Genomic DNA, 13,975 nt, shown 5'->3' with positions numbered 1-13,975 from the left:
CCATCTATACCGAAGCTACTTGCTGTCCGCCATGTACCTCAAGCCTCCTCACACCTCCATGCCTCTACACGTGCAGTTCCTTGCTTGTAAGATCCTTTCCTTCTCTTGTCCACTTGAGATATCCTTGCTTATTATTCTCCATTTAAGTGATACACTGAGTGATACTCTTCTGTGTTCTTTTGCTCACCTGTCCTCCATCAGTTAGGTCCTCTTTTCTAATTCCGATCAAGCACTGACCACATATCTGTTCTCCCACTAGAGTGGATTCCTTGTGTTTAATAACCATCTTACTCATCTTTGAACACTGGCTATGTAGCACAATGCTTAGCACAGAGTAAGTACTCATTAGATATTTCACTTGAAATTAATTGAATGAATTAATCTTACTCTAGTAAATGCTTCTCCCCTTCCCTCCTTAGTTGCTGATCTGTTTAAAAATAGAATAGTTGAAATTTATTCACACTTACTGTATCATAAAAGCAGTTTTCTCATTTTCATATGTGTTATCTCATTTAATCCCAACTACAAAGCTAGGAAGTAGATACCATCCTCTTCCTGATTTTATAGCAGAGGAATGTGATAATATGCCCCAACTCGCAGAGTTATTTTGTGGAGAAGGGGGACCTGAAGTCCATGGTTCTTACCCACTGTGCTTACTGTACCAGGTGATGTGCTACTAGGATACACATTTTTGTGTGTCCCTCAAACTCGATGGCTGCTCTGTCCTCTGTTCCATCACTTCTGACTTTCTTCTCTTGTCAGGGTCACCAGGTTACAGTTTCTGACCTCCACCATCACTTCTCTTGTCCACCGCTATCTGCTTTTCAGTTCTTCATATGCCCCCCTTGCCTCACACAATGGCGAACTGTTTTAATCAACACACATCGTGATTGCTTCCTTCCTTCGCTGAGGTAGTGAAACAGCCTAATTACAGAGTGTCTAATGCAATCTTATTTTCGGCCACTGCTCATTCAGGGTCTGAGCCTTAATTTTCAGATACATACATTTTATTTGTCAACTTTTAGGTTAAATTACCAGTTATTACTTGAGATGCCATAAGCATGACTTCTTGAGGGTGTCTAGCAATCATTAAATAAAATTGTACACCTTTTAAAAACACATATAAAAACTTATGTATATTTGTTAAGTTAATAATAAAAGAGCATGAAAGTTAGCATTTTTATCCATGATTACAAATTAAAAATGAGTTCTTTTATTTGGTGCCAAAAATCTAAATACATTCATACTGCATCAGTCAGCCCTGCTGGGGATGAAATGTGCCTTATAAATCAATATTCTAGACACTTAAGCTCACCCTTTCAGGGGCCAAAGCGTTAAAGAATAGTTAGCTGCTTTATGAATCCTTCTAAAAATATATTTCATATTTTACTGTCTTACTAGTCTTCCTTACCCTTGTCTTGGTGACTATCAATAATTACACTAGGTTGAAATGTGGCCATCTTTCAGTTTCTCCCACCTTTCCTGTCGACTATTATAAAATTAAAAAAAACCAAAATTGCTAAAAAAAAAAAAGTTTTACAAATATTCTGCAGGGGTTAGGGCCTGGGACTTCAAAAGGCACTGGAGTAGGGCAGCCTGGACACCTTGCAGATGTAGGTATAAAACAGTGGGTTAGGTTTCATCTGGGAGAGTTGGTAGGCTACTGGGGTAGGTGGGGGCCAAGGGAAACCAACAGGGCATTGAGGCATGTGATGACCTCGTGTGTGTTGAGGTGACAAGAAATATTATTTGGTGCATGATTTTTGTAATCTAGAGGCTACTGGGGCCTACCCTACAACTAGCACACAGTGGAACTCAATCATTCAACACTTCTTGAACATCTACAGTGTTCTCAGCATTGTGCTAATCAACTGCTATGGCGCACCATTTGCTAAAAGCTATTACAATGACCTTCAGCATTCCTTTTTACATCCTGATTCAGGCTTACACATGCACAAATGTGAGCTTCGGATAAGTGACGTATTCCCATAGCACTTTTAGGATTTTAAAAACATTCCATGCCTAGAATCACCTAGAGAAAGGGTATCTAAATCACCTTATACTGTGTAAACAGGGCTTTGCAAATAACATGTTTTGAAGATGCCAACGATATTCACATGTTCCCAACAAACTGCAAATCCCTATTTCCATCATCCAACCAGCTCTTTCCTCCCAAAGCATCTAGAAAAAGGACCTGTCATATGATAAGCGTTCAATAAGTATTTCTGAATAAGAAAAGGAATCAACTGCATTTATTATTATATAGTACCCAACATAACTAGGGAGAAAACCTGAAGATTTTAAAAACTGGAATTACTCTCCCACAAAAAAAGAACTGCAATAAAATTTGAAGAATGTTTAAGGTGACTTTTAAGTACTGTGTTGTATTTTCTACTTTAATAAAAAAATCCAAGAGGCCAACAGACTAAAAATTTTAGCTTAAATATGGGCCTGTGAAAATCATTTAATAATAGAAATAATTAGATATAATTTTCAGTATGAATCATGTAATCAGTGGGTTATTGTGATCAAATCTTTCACAGCTCTAGTCCGATCAGATATCTACTAAGCTCCGTGAAAATACTTTACTGGCTCAAGCAAAGAACTCAAATGCTTTGCCTTTAGCCCCCTCTGATATATCAATGTTTCTTTCACACTATAAATAAAAGCACAAAGTTCTTAATTTTACAAAATCTACTAAGGAACAAACCTGAAACTTAGAAACAATATCTACCTGAACACAGGAATTCCCACCACACAGTAAATATCACTTAGATGTATAAAGATCTGAAAGAACAAATACAGAAGTTAAAATGGAACAGGAAATGCATTACCAAATGACTGACAATTTGAAAACTTCCATTTTGAACCTAATATAACCTATATTTTAATAAGAAATTCCAAGGCTTTGTCATATCCAGAAAAATGTTCCATAATATTTTTTACTGAGCAGAGGCAAAGTAAATTTTAAGTACGTCTCATAGAAAAATTCTGAGGTCAAATTGTATACAAGGTATATTGAGAATCATATTACGAAGAACTCAAGGTCACCTTTCTTCCCAGCGATTCTTTGAATTACCTTAACTAAATTAGATTTTTCATCATTTTAGGTTAGAGACAACTACCTAAATCTACCTTAATTTTAGCCTCAAATAAGACTTGATGCCATGGTTAACAGAAAACTTTCTTTAAGCCAAATATACTGTAGCAAGGGTGACCTTTCCCCTCCCTACTATTTATAGGGGAGCTTCTTCCTTCTATTACCTTGTTATTTTTTCCCCAGTTTTATTGAAAAATAATTGACATATATCACTCTATATGTTTAAGGCATATAGCATGAAGGCTTCATTCATGTATATTGTGAAATGATTACCACAATAGGTCCAACTAACATCCGTCTTCTCATATAGATGAAAGGAAAAGAAGGGGAAAAAGGAACAACTTCTTCCTTGTCATAAGGACCCCTAGGATTTACTCTCTTAACCGCCTTCCTTTAAGTTGTATAGCAGTGTCAGCTGTAGTCGTCATGATAGGCCATGATGAGGATTTAAATGTCTCAAGTTATAATTAGTAGCCCACACAGATTTTAAAGAACCCTCCTTCTGTAGCCTGATGAGGCTTATGGAATTCTCTCATTCTGCTGTTTGACCTCAAGAACATTTGATTCCTGATACTTTTACCCTAAAGGTATTTTAATATAGTTTAATCAGAATTATTCCAATATTGATAAACTTTTATTAAGAAAAGAATAATCTGGAGTGAACTCCGTTTAGTCAGTTTAATTCCTTGATTACTGAAGCTAAACTTTCCAATTTTTTATATTATTCATTTTAGCAAAACTACTAATTGGGATTAATTCTTTTCTATTTAAAAGTTATATTAAAGATATGATATACCGATATTTTTACATATCAAATGTTATCAGGTATAGCTTTCCCCACTATGAAGGTTTTTCTATTAACTGTACAGAACAAAATTTGTTAAGATTTGATTCTTCTGTCAATTTTGGTCACAGATTTTTGCATTAAGTGGATGATAGGAATTAAATTAGATATATTTAGTTATGAGCTAAACTATGAGAAAACTATAATTCTGAGACAGTGAGATAGAGGCAGGGAGAGATGGAGAGGAGGAAACCAGGAGAGCTGAAGATAAGCAAAGTGGAAAGGGGCAGGTGAAGGAAGACACCCTTATGTCAAAACATTCTTGAGGTCAAAATATTTTGCATAACAGCAATAAAGAATATAAAAGAGGCACGACTTTTTAAAAGGAAAAAATTTCAAATAACAAAACTGAAAAACAACACAAAATCTGATTTGGCCAGCCATTACTCCATTTAAAGCTATATAACAATAAATTTATGAATTAACGAATCATAAAAGTGACTAAACTGGTCAAATTTATGAGATGGTTTTCAAAAAATAGTGAAGAATATTTGTTATAGCTAGAATTTGTTTTCCCATGTAAGTGTTTACTTTGTTCTAATTAAAAATTGTGTAACCTCCTTAAATTGATTTTGAAAATAGAGAAAAAGAAAAATAATCCCCAAACCCTAACAAAGCCACGATTAACACACTAATTAACTTTGTATTGGCCTTTTTGTTTTCCGATTTTTTTTTTTTACCATTAGCTAGAATTTCTTATTATACAGACTTGTTATTTATTATAGTGATTATAGAGAGCATCTCTGCAACCTCATATTAAATGTTCAGTTTAACTGTGACTAAACAATTCCATTCCAAAAGTCCTAATTTGGATGAGACATTTTCATAGTGAAAACTACTAGCAAAATTATCTGCAGTATTCTATTGCTAGAGAGGAAACAGACTGCTGGATCCATGTAGACATGATTTCTAAAACTCTAAAGCAAAATTGAAAAGCACAATAAAAGTTGTTGACATTGCAATAATACTGTAATAACTTTGCATGGGGACAGGTGGCTACTAGACTTATGGTGATTATTTTGTAATGTATGCAAGTGTCGAATCACTGTGTAGTTCACCTGAAACATAATATTTTATGTCAACTATATTTCAATTTAAAATAAAGAATAGTTGGCATCGTCTTTAAAGAATTAGGTTATAAGCATATAAAATAAAATGAACACTCATTACCTCTAAATTTGGATTCCTCAAATCTGCTTTCCATCCAAACTGTTTCATGAGAGCAATTCCAATTACTCTTCCTACCTCCTGGAAAAGCAGCAGGTTATAGAAAAGAATATACTAAAAATGAAAATTTCAAGTTTAAATGTAAGCAAAAACTAACAGAGTCTGCAGGAAAATCAATCAGACTATCTGATGGTAATTTAAGGCTACAATATTAAAATATCACACGAAAGCATCTTCTACTCAAGGCAAAAAGGGTATATTTTACCTTTTCCACCCCCAACACGTCCTATGGCGTTAACGTCTACTTGTATGTAATCTTCATTCTTGTAATTTTATTTTATTATTATTATTTTATTCTTGTAATTTTAGATACATGAAATAACCAGATCATGGCCTGATAAATATGGTCATTCTGGGTTTTAGGAAACAGATGCAAGCTGAAAGATTAACTATTTTAGCTATGGCAATCCTATATGTTTAAAAATTACCAGCAATAGCATTAGGCTCAAACTTAAGGGTCTGTCTGATTTTAAGACTGGCCAAAGGACCTAGGCTTATGCCCTTTATATTACTGAACTTTGTAGGGTCTGTTCGTGGTCTCTGCTCTCCTTTTACGTCCATCTGTGTATTTGCATCTGGGTCCTGGGACAATCCCACATGCAGGACCTGGTGCAGAGCAACAATTCAATAAACACAGAACCGAACTACAGAGGAAGCCAAAAAGCTTCAGACCATGATATTAGGATTTCCAAATGTAAAGGATATCTATTCGTTTAACGGAACTTTTAGGGAGAAAGTAAAAGGAAGTCTTTACATAGAATGGCATACTATTCCTCTTAAGCATCTGAGGTACAGTTAAGAAGGAAAATGCATTTTTAGAAGAGATTTAGTTATATGAGATTAGGTCTAGTTATCTGTCTGGGCCTGGTTTATGTATTCTGAGAAAGGTTTTTACCTCTTTTTAGATCTAAAGAGTAATAAATTCTTTTAGAACACGGTAACCCACTCTGGAGGGGGAAAGTATACCTGTGCAGTAAAGGTCTTTACAATGGCTCCACTGCAGCGACAGGAAACTCTGAAAGTTAAGTCGTTCTGCTTTTGAGTATCAACTGCTTCTGCTACATCGTTCTGAAGTTCTTCTTGAGATTTGTCTCTTTTAGTGGTAAAATTTCCTTGCTCCAGTGTTTCTTCTTCTATTTGTTTTTCCATTTGGCATTCCTTATTCTCTTGTATCTCTTGCATTTGTGCTGTTTTCAATTTCTTAGCAATGATGTCATTTTCTCCCACTTTTCTTTTTAGTGGGTTAGCATTTTTTTGAGAAAGTTTTACCTTTTTTGCATCAAGTTCAAGAAGATTTTTCCAAATTGAAATGGCATTCAACCAACTTTCAGGATCATCATTTGTAAGTCTCTGCATTTCATTAAATATTTTTCCTAAATAAATAAAATCTCAGTTTACCCTTTATTGAAGCTATTCATCACCCCCCAAATCCCATTACCTTTATTTCTTTAAAATAAGAAATTTTATTAAATTGCTACATGAATAGTGACTTCCCTTTCATCTGGAATTTATATAATTTAATGTAAGAATATTGTACAGAATAAAGTTCATTCGTATATTCCATACTTAACGTCAAAACTGTTTTAAAATTCCTACAAAGTTATCATTTTCTTTAGCAAGATCATTTGTCCTACGATAACATATGCATCTCTTAATATACTTACAGACCTAGAGCATGTGTTGATCTTTAAAATAATGCTGATCTTGCCTACAAAAATTAAGTTTAAAAAAACAGAATAAACTGCAAAACACAGAGCTCAAAAACAGAGCAACTAAATCTTGGGACTATTTTAGACCACACAATATTAGCACAGATAATAAAATGATTTCCCACAAAGTAACACTTCAGATATACAACCCATTCATAACTTAGGGACTGCCAGCCATGCTCGATAAAATGTAACCTTTCCTTGATGAACAAGGGACATAAAAATGACCCAAGGATAATTACTGTAGTTTTCTAAAGATGAAAGTGTGTGGAATATTGGGATGAAATTTTATTGACCCCACAATATGATACCTTAGGATTTGCTTTAAAACCATTTTTCTGCCCTGCCTTGATTTCTCTCCATTTGTATCTTTCTTGACACATTTTATTATAGACTATATGATGACATGGTCTCTTGTGCACAAGCAGCAATCAAAATGAGGTTTAAGGCAATGTTTTATCCAGATGTATCTGATCCTATTTTGTTGCTTTTATCAAGATCTTTACATTATTTCAGCAGCATATTTATAAAATTAGGGAGTGGGCAAGAAATCTCCTAAGCCCTCTTTAACGCTAATGCTTTATAAATGGGTGTAAGTTTTTTCAAAACATTTAAAGTTCCCCAAACAGGAAATTTTACTATGTAGTATTTTTCCAATTATATCACTCATCAGTTAAAATTTAGATGGTGACAGGTTTGACCAATTACTTAAATCAATGCATTTTGGGTTATTACGTGCTCCTAAATCTAAATAAATGCACTGACCACACACAGTTCTAGAGAAGGTGTCTGATCGTAATTCTTAAGGAAGAAATGTGACTTAGGACACTAAAATCTCAGAAGACAGGCAGCAGATTGCAAAGAGAAGAGACATAATTAGGTGATAATGTTCAGGAAATACAGAAAAATAACTAATTAACGATCCCACGGATCTGAATGAATCTTAAAAATGTGAAATGGCTACATATTAATTACCAAGCAGAAAACTTTGGAGTACAATATATCATGGGGGGTAAAAGCAATAGGTATACACTGTACCTTTACTTACAGAAGAAACATTAAATGGAAGCTGCTTTTTAATCAGCAAAAATAACCTTTCTGCAGATTTTAATTTTTTCAGCATATTCAAGTCAGAACAGGTGGTGAAAAAAACTTTTCCTGAAATATATTCAACCTAGAGATGGAAAAAATAGATATTAATGAATTAAAACATTGCACCTACACTAACAATAATAAAAATGACCATTTCTGAAGTATCTACTATTTATCAGACACTGTACTAGGCACTCTGAATACATTTTTTTCCCCCTCATCCTTATAAGAGCCCTCTAGGGTAGATTTTATCATCCCCATTTTATAGATTAGGAAATTGAGGCTTAGAGAGGTTAAATAATTTGTATGAAGTCACACAGTCAGTGACCAAGATCATAATCTTTCTATGTTACCTTTTGGAAAGTGTGTGTGTGCACACACTACTAAAAAAATAGAACACAAAATACTCATTAATTATCAAATCTCACTCAACTGTTAAGAGTGGGCAAAGGAAAGGTATAATGGAGAGGACAAATGAGGTGTCTAGCCCAAGGTTAAAATAATCAGTAGGTATTTCTTAAAAATCTACCTCGTGGTCTACAAGGAAGCATACAGTATAAATCTTAAAGATGAATAATAATGTAATAGGCATACAATGACATACAAATTAAAATGTAAAATTTATAAGACAACAATCTGCATTAAACCCAGAAGAAAACTAAAAACTTAACATAATAAACGCACTGATAAGTTGTAGGTACAATAAGTAGCACCAACGATGGAAGCCATCGTTAGTAAAAGTCTCGGGGAAGAATCCTATAAGACTCAGGAAGAGGGATTCTAACAAAAGAAAAAAGGGCAAGAACACACAGATGGGAGTGACAACCTGGCTGAAGTAAACTGTAAGTCAGCATGGCAACATTTGCTGCGTGATGCTGACTGACGGTGTCAGGTGGATGGATGGTGTAGCTCAGGCCGGCTTGATAACAGTCACAAAATTTCGAGTACCACAGATGCTAATGGTCAAGCATTACAGGCTTTTGATGAAAACTATGACAGCACTAAATTAGCTGGCAGAAAAAATTACTGTGGAAGAGGCATAAAGGACTGAGTGGTGAATGTGATGCTGGAGGGAGAAGTAGATTACTGAGGAAGAAATAATGAACCATTTGGCTGTGGGAACTGGAAAATGGACAGAAGCAAGAAGTATGCATCGAACAGAAAGAGGTTTTGGAGACAGGATGGCTATGTGGTCAGTCAGGGAAGAAAGGAAAATGAAGAGAGCGCTGGCTCACAGAGAGTCGAATGAGAGAGTCACAGCAAATGGTGCTTAATGCCAATGGAACCCTAAACCTTTTGGGTCATTCCAATGCCCTCAGGTTCAGGATGGATGTGGACAGTCCTAGCATTCTCCTTTTAGCAGTGGCCATGGGCTGACTGACATGGTTTTATGTCATTTCCTAGGACTAAGGCAACCATGGAATTTGGGGGGTCCCATGTGCATAGGTAGCTCCCATTCAATGGGAATTTGAACTCCAAATGTTTTATGTTTGATCTGACCTGGTCTAACTAAGCTTTGCAGATGGTAATTTCTGAGGTTACCACTCTAGCTTGATGAAGAAGAATCTCCACTGGGGAAGCCCTAGGTTGATAACAATTAAAACCTCAATATTTCCAGTTAAAAGAGTAACAAGTTCTGGGGCTCTGACATATAGCATGGTGATTACAGCTAGTAATACTGTATTATGTAGCTGAAAGTTGCTAAAAGAGTAGATCTGAAATGTTTTCACCACAAAAAAGTAATGGTGCTTATATGACGGGATGGAGGTGTTAGCTCATGCTATGGTGGTCATCATTTTGCAATATATAAATGTATCAAATCACCTTAAACTTACATAATGTTGTATGTCAATTATACCTCAAGAGAGCTGGAAAAACAAATAAATTAAAAAAAAAAAACAAATAGCTTAGGTACCAGCAATGTAGCTGACCAAGAGAGATGGAGGAAATAGGGAATGAGAAGAATGTTTAGGAATCAGTATTTAAGGGGATAATGAAGTAACTAAAACAAGAACTTCTGGTTTCTACAATTTACTTCTTTCTCATTACAAAGGTGACATTTTCCCTCTAAAGTCAAAACTAAATATATACCTCAAAAGTGCTTAGAACTTGGAGACATAGTTTTAAAACGTAAATTTTTAGAAGTTTAGATTTTATGTTACTTGACCTAAAAATATAGCTGATGTTAAGCCATCACAAAACAGGTTAACAGACAGGAAATACTTTGTCAAGGTTCTGGGGGAACTGAAATAAATACGTTACTGACAATGTATGGTTTTAAGATCCAAGTCTTATAAACAAACTGAGGCAAACATCTAGACCAGTGATTTTAACCTAAGTAGTCTAGACATTCAATTTGTTATTTAATTGTACAAAGATCTTATCTTTTCTCATTTACTTGAGTATCAAGGGAAACAGTTTATATAATGAACTTCCTCCAAAAATATCTGTTTTTGAGGGGGGTGTGAAGAACAAAAAAGTGTGGACTGAAAATAAAGTTAATTAAGAGGACCTAAAAGGTCATTTAATTTATTGGGGGTACCCAATCATAAGAATAATATGTGTTGAGGCACTAAATACATTCTCAAAACCAAAAGCAACATTATTCTCTTTATTTAAAAAAATTAACATTAGGCCTACATTCCTTTTACAAGAAATGAGCATGTAATCAGAAGTAGTTTATTAAGTTGTAAACAGCCACTGTGAGAATCAGTCACATATATGAAAGCACTTTAACAGTTCACCCTTCGTAAAGACATTGTATCTCAAAGTAGTAAGAGAGATGAATTTTGGTGTTTATGATTTCAAACACTGAAGCTACCGTTACTCATTTTTTTTTAGTTTGTAACTGATCATATTCAATTACAATAATTAGGGAGAACTGTGGCATTTTAGAATATTTCATCCCAGTATTTTTTCCTTGAAAATTTATTTATATATCCAATCTGTTCTTTCCATTTGGAATTAAATCATTAAAAACTGCCTAAAACCACCTGGTTTTATGTCTAACACTTCAGAAGATGAAATAACAGCCTTTATTAAAGAAAAAAATAGCTCTGTTATTGGCTAGCATTATCTAGGCAGTTAGCAGTTTTACCTTTCTTTTATTTATTTATTTATTTATTTATTTATTTTTTTTTTTTTTTTTTTTTGCGTTATGTGGGCCTCTCACTGTCGTGGCCTCTCTCGTTGCGGAGCACAGGCTCCGGACATGCTGGCCCAGCGGCCATGGCTTATGGGCCCAGCCGCTCCGCGGCATGCGGGATCCTCCCGGACCAGGGCACGAACCCGTGTCCCCTGCATCGGCAGGCGGACTCCCAACCACTGCGCCACCAGGGAAGCCCTACCTTTCTTTTAAAATTCAGGGATTCAAGTCTGACACAAAGATGAAAAGCTTAAGCCTATGCAAAAAAGTAAGGTACAGTAATATAGGGTGATACCAAAGTTTTCCTAACTCTACAGATGCCATTTAATTTCGGAATTAATTTTAAAGCGCTAAGTGAAGGACTGAGGTGGGGTGTGAGCTTTTTTGGATCATTTTAGAAGAGAGAATTAAAAATATATACTTTACTACATTAAATGAAAAACTATGAAACAACTCAACTATCTGCTTAGCTGTACCCCACTACCCTCTATCATCATGACCCCACTAAAAAAAGTAAAAACAAAAGGACCTGGGTTCATTGTCTTTGCTATGTGGATTTATAAAGGCTGATTAATCAACTGACAGGGTTTCCTGGCCAGCTGGCATTGGAGACACCTCTACTATCTTCAAAATTACTGTTCCTGCTTTTATTGTTATAATAACAGTATTTAACACGTTAAACATTATTACAAAGTAAAGCTTAATTTTACCCAACACATTTCTTTTTTTTTTTTTTTTTTTTTTGCGGTACGCGGGCCTCTCCCGTTGCAGAGCACAGGCTCCGAACGCACAGGATCAGCGGCCATGGCTCACGGGCCCAGCCGCTCCGCGGCACGTGGGATCATCCCGGACCGGGGCACGAACCCATGTCCCTTGCATCGGCAGGCGGACTCTCAACCACTGCGCCACCAGGGAAGCCCCCCCAACACATTTCTTTATAAAGTACTCTACACACTACATACTATAGTATATATTTATATGCTATAAATTAAATATTTAAAAATACACAGGAACCTATAGAGAGGCTTGCCCCACCACCAGGAGAAAAAAAAATCAAATCTGAATATGACCAAGTGCTAGCTATAACTTACAGGACTCCGATTTACAGGAAACAGAGGATAGAGGAACATAGGAAACCACACCATGAAGAAGCAAATGGCAAAGACTGAGAACAAGCAGAGACCGTCTTTTTTCTAATAATGCAGCATATGCAGACTGGGTCAAGCCATCTGTTTTTCATACCAAGAACTCTACGTTTACATTTTAAAAACTCAGTGCAGCAAGACGTCATGGCCACACAGGGTTTAAGGAACTGGACCCAGGTCCCAGCCTGCCTAGGTTGAACATGATAATATGCTCATGCTTGATTTGAGACAGCTTGGGTGTGAATCCCAGCTCTGCTGTTTTCTGGTTCCACGACTTGAATATTTTATTGGACTTTACCTGTGCCTCATTTTCCGTTTCTGTTAAATGTGGAGCCTCCCTCATACCATAGGGCAGTTGTGAAAATTGTCTGACACATATTAAATGCTTAATCCATGTCAGCAGTTGCTATTGTTGCTTTTTTAGATTAGCTACATTCAATACTCTATGACATTCTGTGACCAAAACCACAAATGGCAGGTAGTCTAATAAAGACTGATGCCATTCTTCATGACCCCTCTATCCTCCTCTCCCCACCCTCTCATCACTGAAACACCTTTTGTGGACCTTCAACACTGCAGGAGTCCTGGGAGTAGAGTGGTCTATTTCTTTCATTAAGCTTTCATTTTCCAAAAACACATCATTCACGCTGTCATATATATCCCACCAAGATACTGGAGCACTTTTCTCTTACATCCTTTTCCTGTTTTCAAGAACCAGGCTCAGCACGTCCTAGAACCTAAACTGATGTTTAAAACCTGCTTCGTTTCATTGAAATTAACAGCGTATAAATGCCAGCAACTGTTAACCTCCTCCTCTGAGGCTTCCAAGAGAATTTTTCTAGCTACTATTTACTGCGTGTTTAAGGTGTACGTTACACACTCTTTATCATTTAATCCTCCCAAAAGGCCTAAGAGATAAACATAATCATTGTCGGGAAACTGACAAAAACAGCTGAACCTGAAGATTATATTTGCATTTAAAGGATGGAGAAAGGATTCTGACAGGTCTAATTCTAATTATAGGCACTATCACTTTTCTTTTAAAGAATCCATGAAGTAACTTGCGTCAAACCCTCTTTTTAACAAAACTGCACGCGTGACAGATACGCGGTAACAGATGGGCAGGGAAAAACGGCTGGCGGGTCTTTCCGGCAGTAATTAGAGGACCTGCCAGCAGAACTCCGAGGGCCGGGACGTCGCCTCCGTGGGTTCGCGGGCCGAGAGCGCGGGGCTCACGTCGCTTTCCCGGGTCTGGGACGGACCCCGGCGGGGAGGCACCACGCCCAGGGCCGGGGACTGGGCTGCCCTGCTTCCCGCCCGGGCGCGCGACCAGGCCGACTCACCTGCGTGGCTGCCAGCCGCGACCGCACCTCCCGCATCAGGAAGGGCTCCAGGCCGCGGCCCGCGGTGCAGAAGAAGCGGGCTCCCGCTGCAGTCCCGGAGCGGCGACCGCCCGGCACCGCCGCCATGGCGGCTCGGGGTCACGTGGCCTCGGGTACGCGCGCCTCGGCGCTGCGGACCCGGAGGCGGCGTTCACGCGGCGGAGGGCAGGGTGTTGCCAAAGGCGAGCCGGCAGGGAGGTCCCGGGAGGGGGCGATCGGCTGGGAAGGGCCATGTGGGTCTCCTAGGTTAACTGCTTGGAACCCCCTTGATTAGGAATCTGGAATTATGTACAATCACAGGTGGAAGGGATATGATTGGGATCTATAATGC

General features: G+C 37.3%; 1 protein-coding gene across 12 annotated transcripts in view; it reads right to left on the bottom strand.

Annotated features, from left to right (window-relative positions):
* The window catches only part of THUMPD2 (THUMP domain 2 tRNA and snRNA guanosine methyltransferase), a 45,988-nt gene extending 32,229 nt beyond the window's left edge, over window positions 1-13,759 (bottom strand). For 4 of the 12 annotated variants that reach the window (XM_073791421.1, XM_073791422.1, XM_019943180.3 and 1 more), the window contains exons 1-5: window positions 13,606-13,758; window positions 7,919-8,054; window positions 6,138-6,544; window positions 5,115-5,192; window positions 2,735-2,787 (exon numbers count right to left, since the gene is read on the bottom strand). In XM_073791421.1, coding sequence (XP_073647522.1) covers window positions 2,735-2,787; window positions 5,115-5,192; window positions 6,138-6,544; window positions 7,919-8,054; window positions 13,606-13,731 — 800 coding nt within the window. In that variant the 5' untranslated portion in view covers window positions 13,732-13,758. Of the gene's footprint in view, window positions 1-2,734; window positions 2,788-5,114; window positions 5,193-6,137; window positions 6,545-7,918; window positions 8,055-13,605 lie in introns of those variants that run through there. The other 8 variants (XM_073791428.1, XM_073791427.1, XM_073791429.1 and 5 more) reach the window with 5 other exon arrangements.
* Between the last annotated feature and the right edge of the window lie 216 nt (window positions 13,760-13,975).

This window comes from Tursiops truncatus, chromosome 14 (genome assembly GCF_011762595.2).
Source record: "Tursiops truncatus isolate mTurTru1 chromosome 14, mTurTru1.mat.Y, whole genome shotgun sequence".
In the NCBI taxonomy this organism is placed as follows: Eukaryota; Metazoa; Chordata; class Mammalia; order Artiodactyla; family Delphinidae; genus Tursiops; species Tursiops truncatus.
This window is presented reverse-complemented; position numbering and strand designations above follow the sequence as displayed.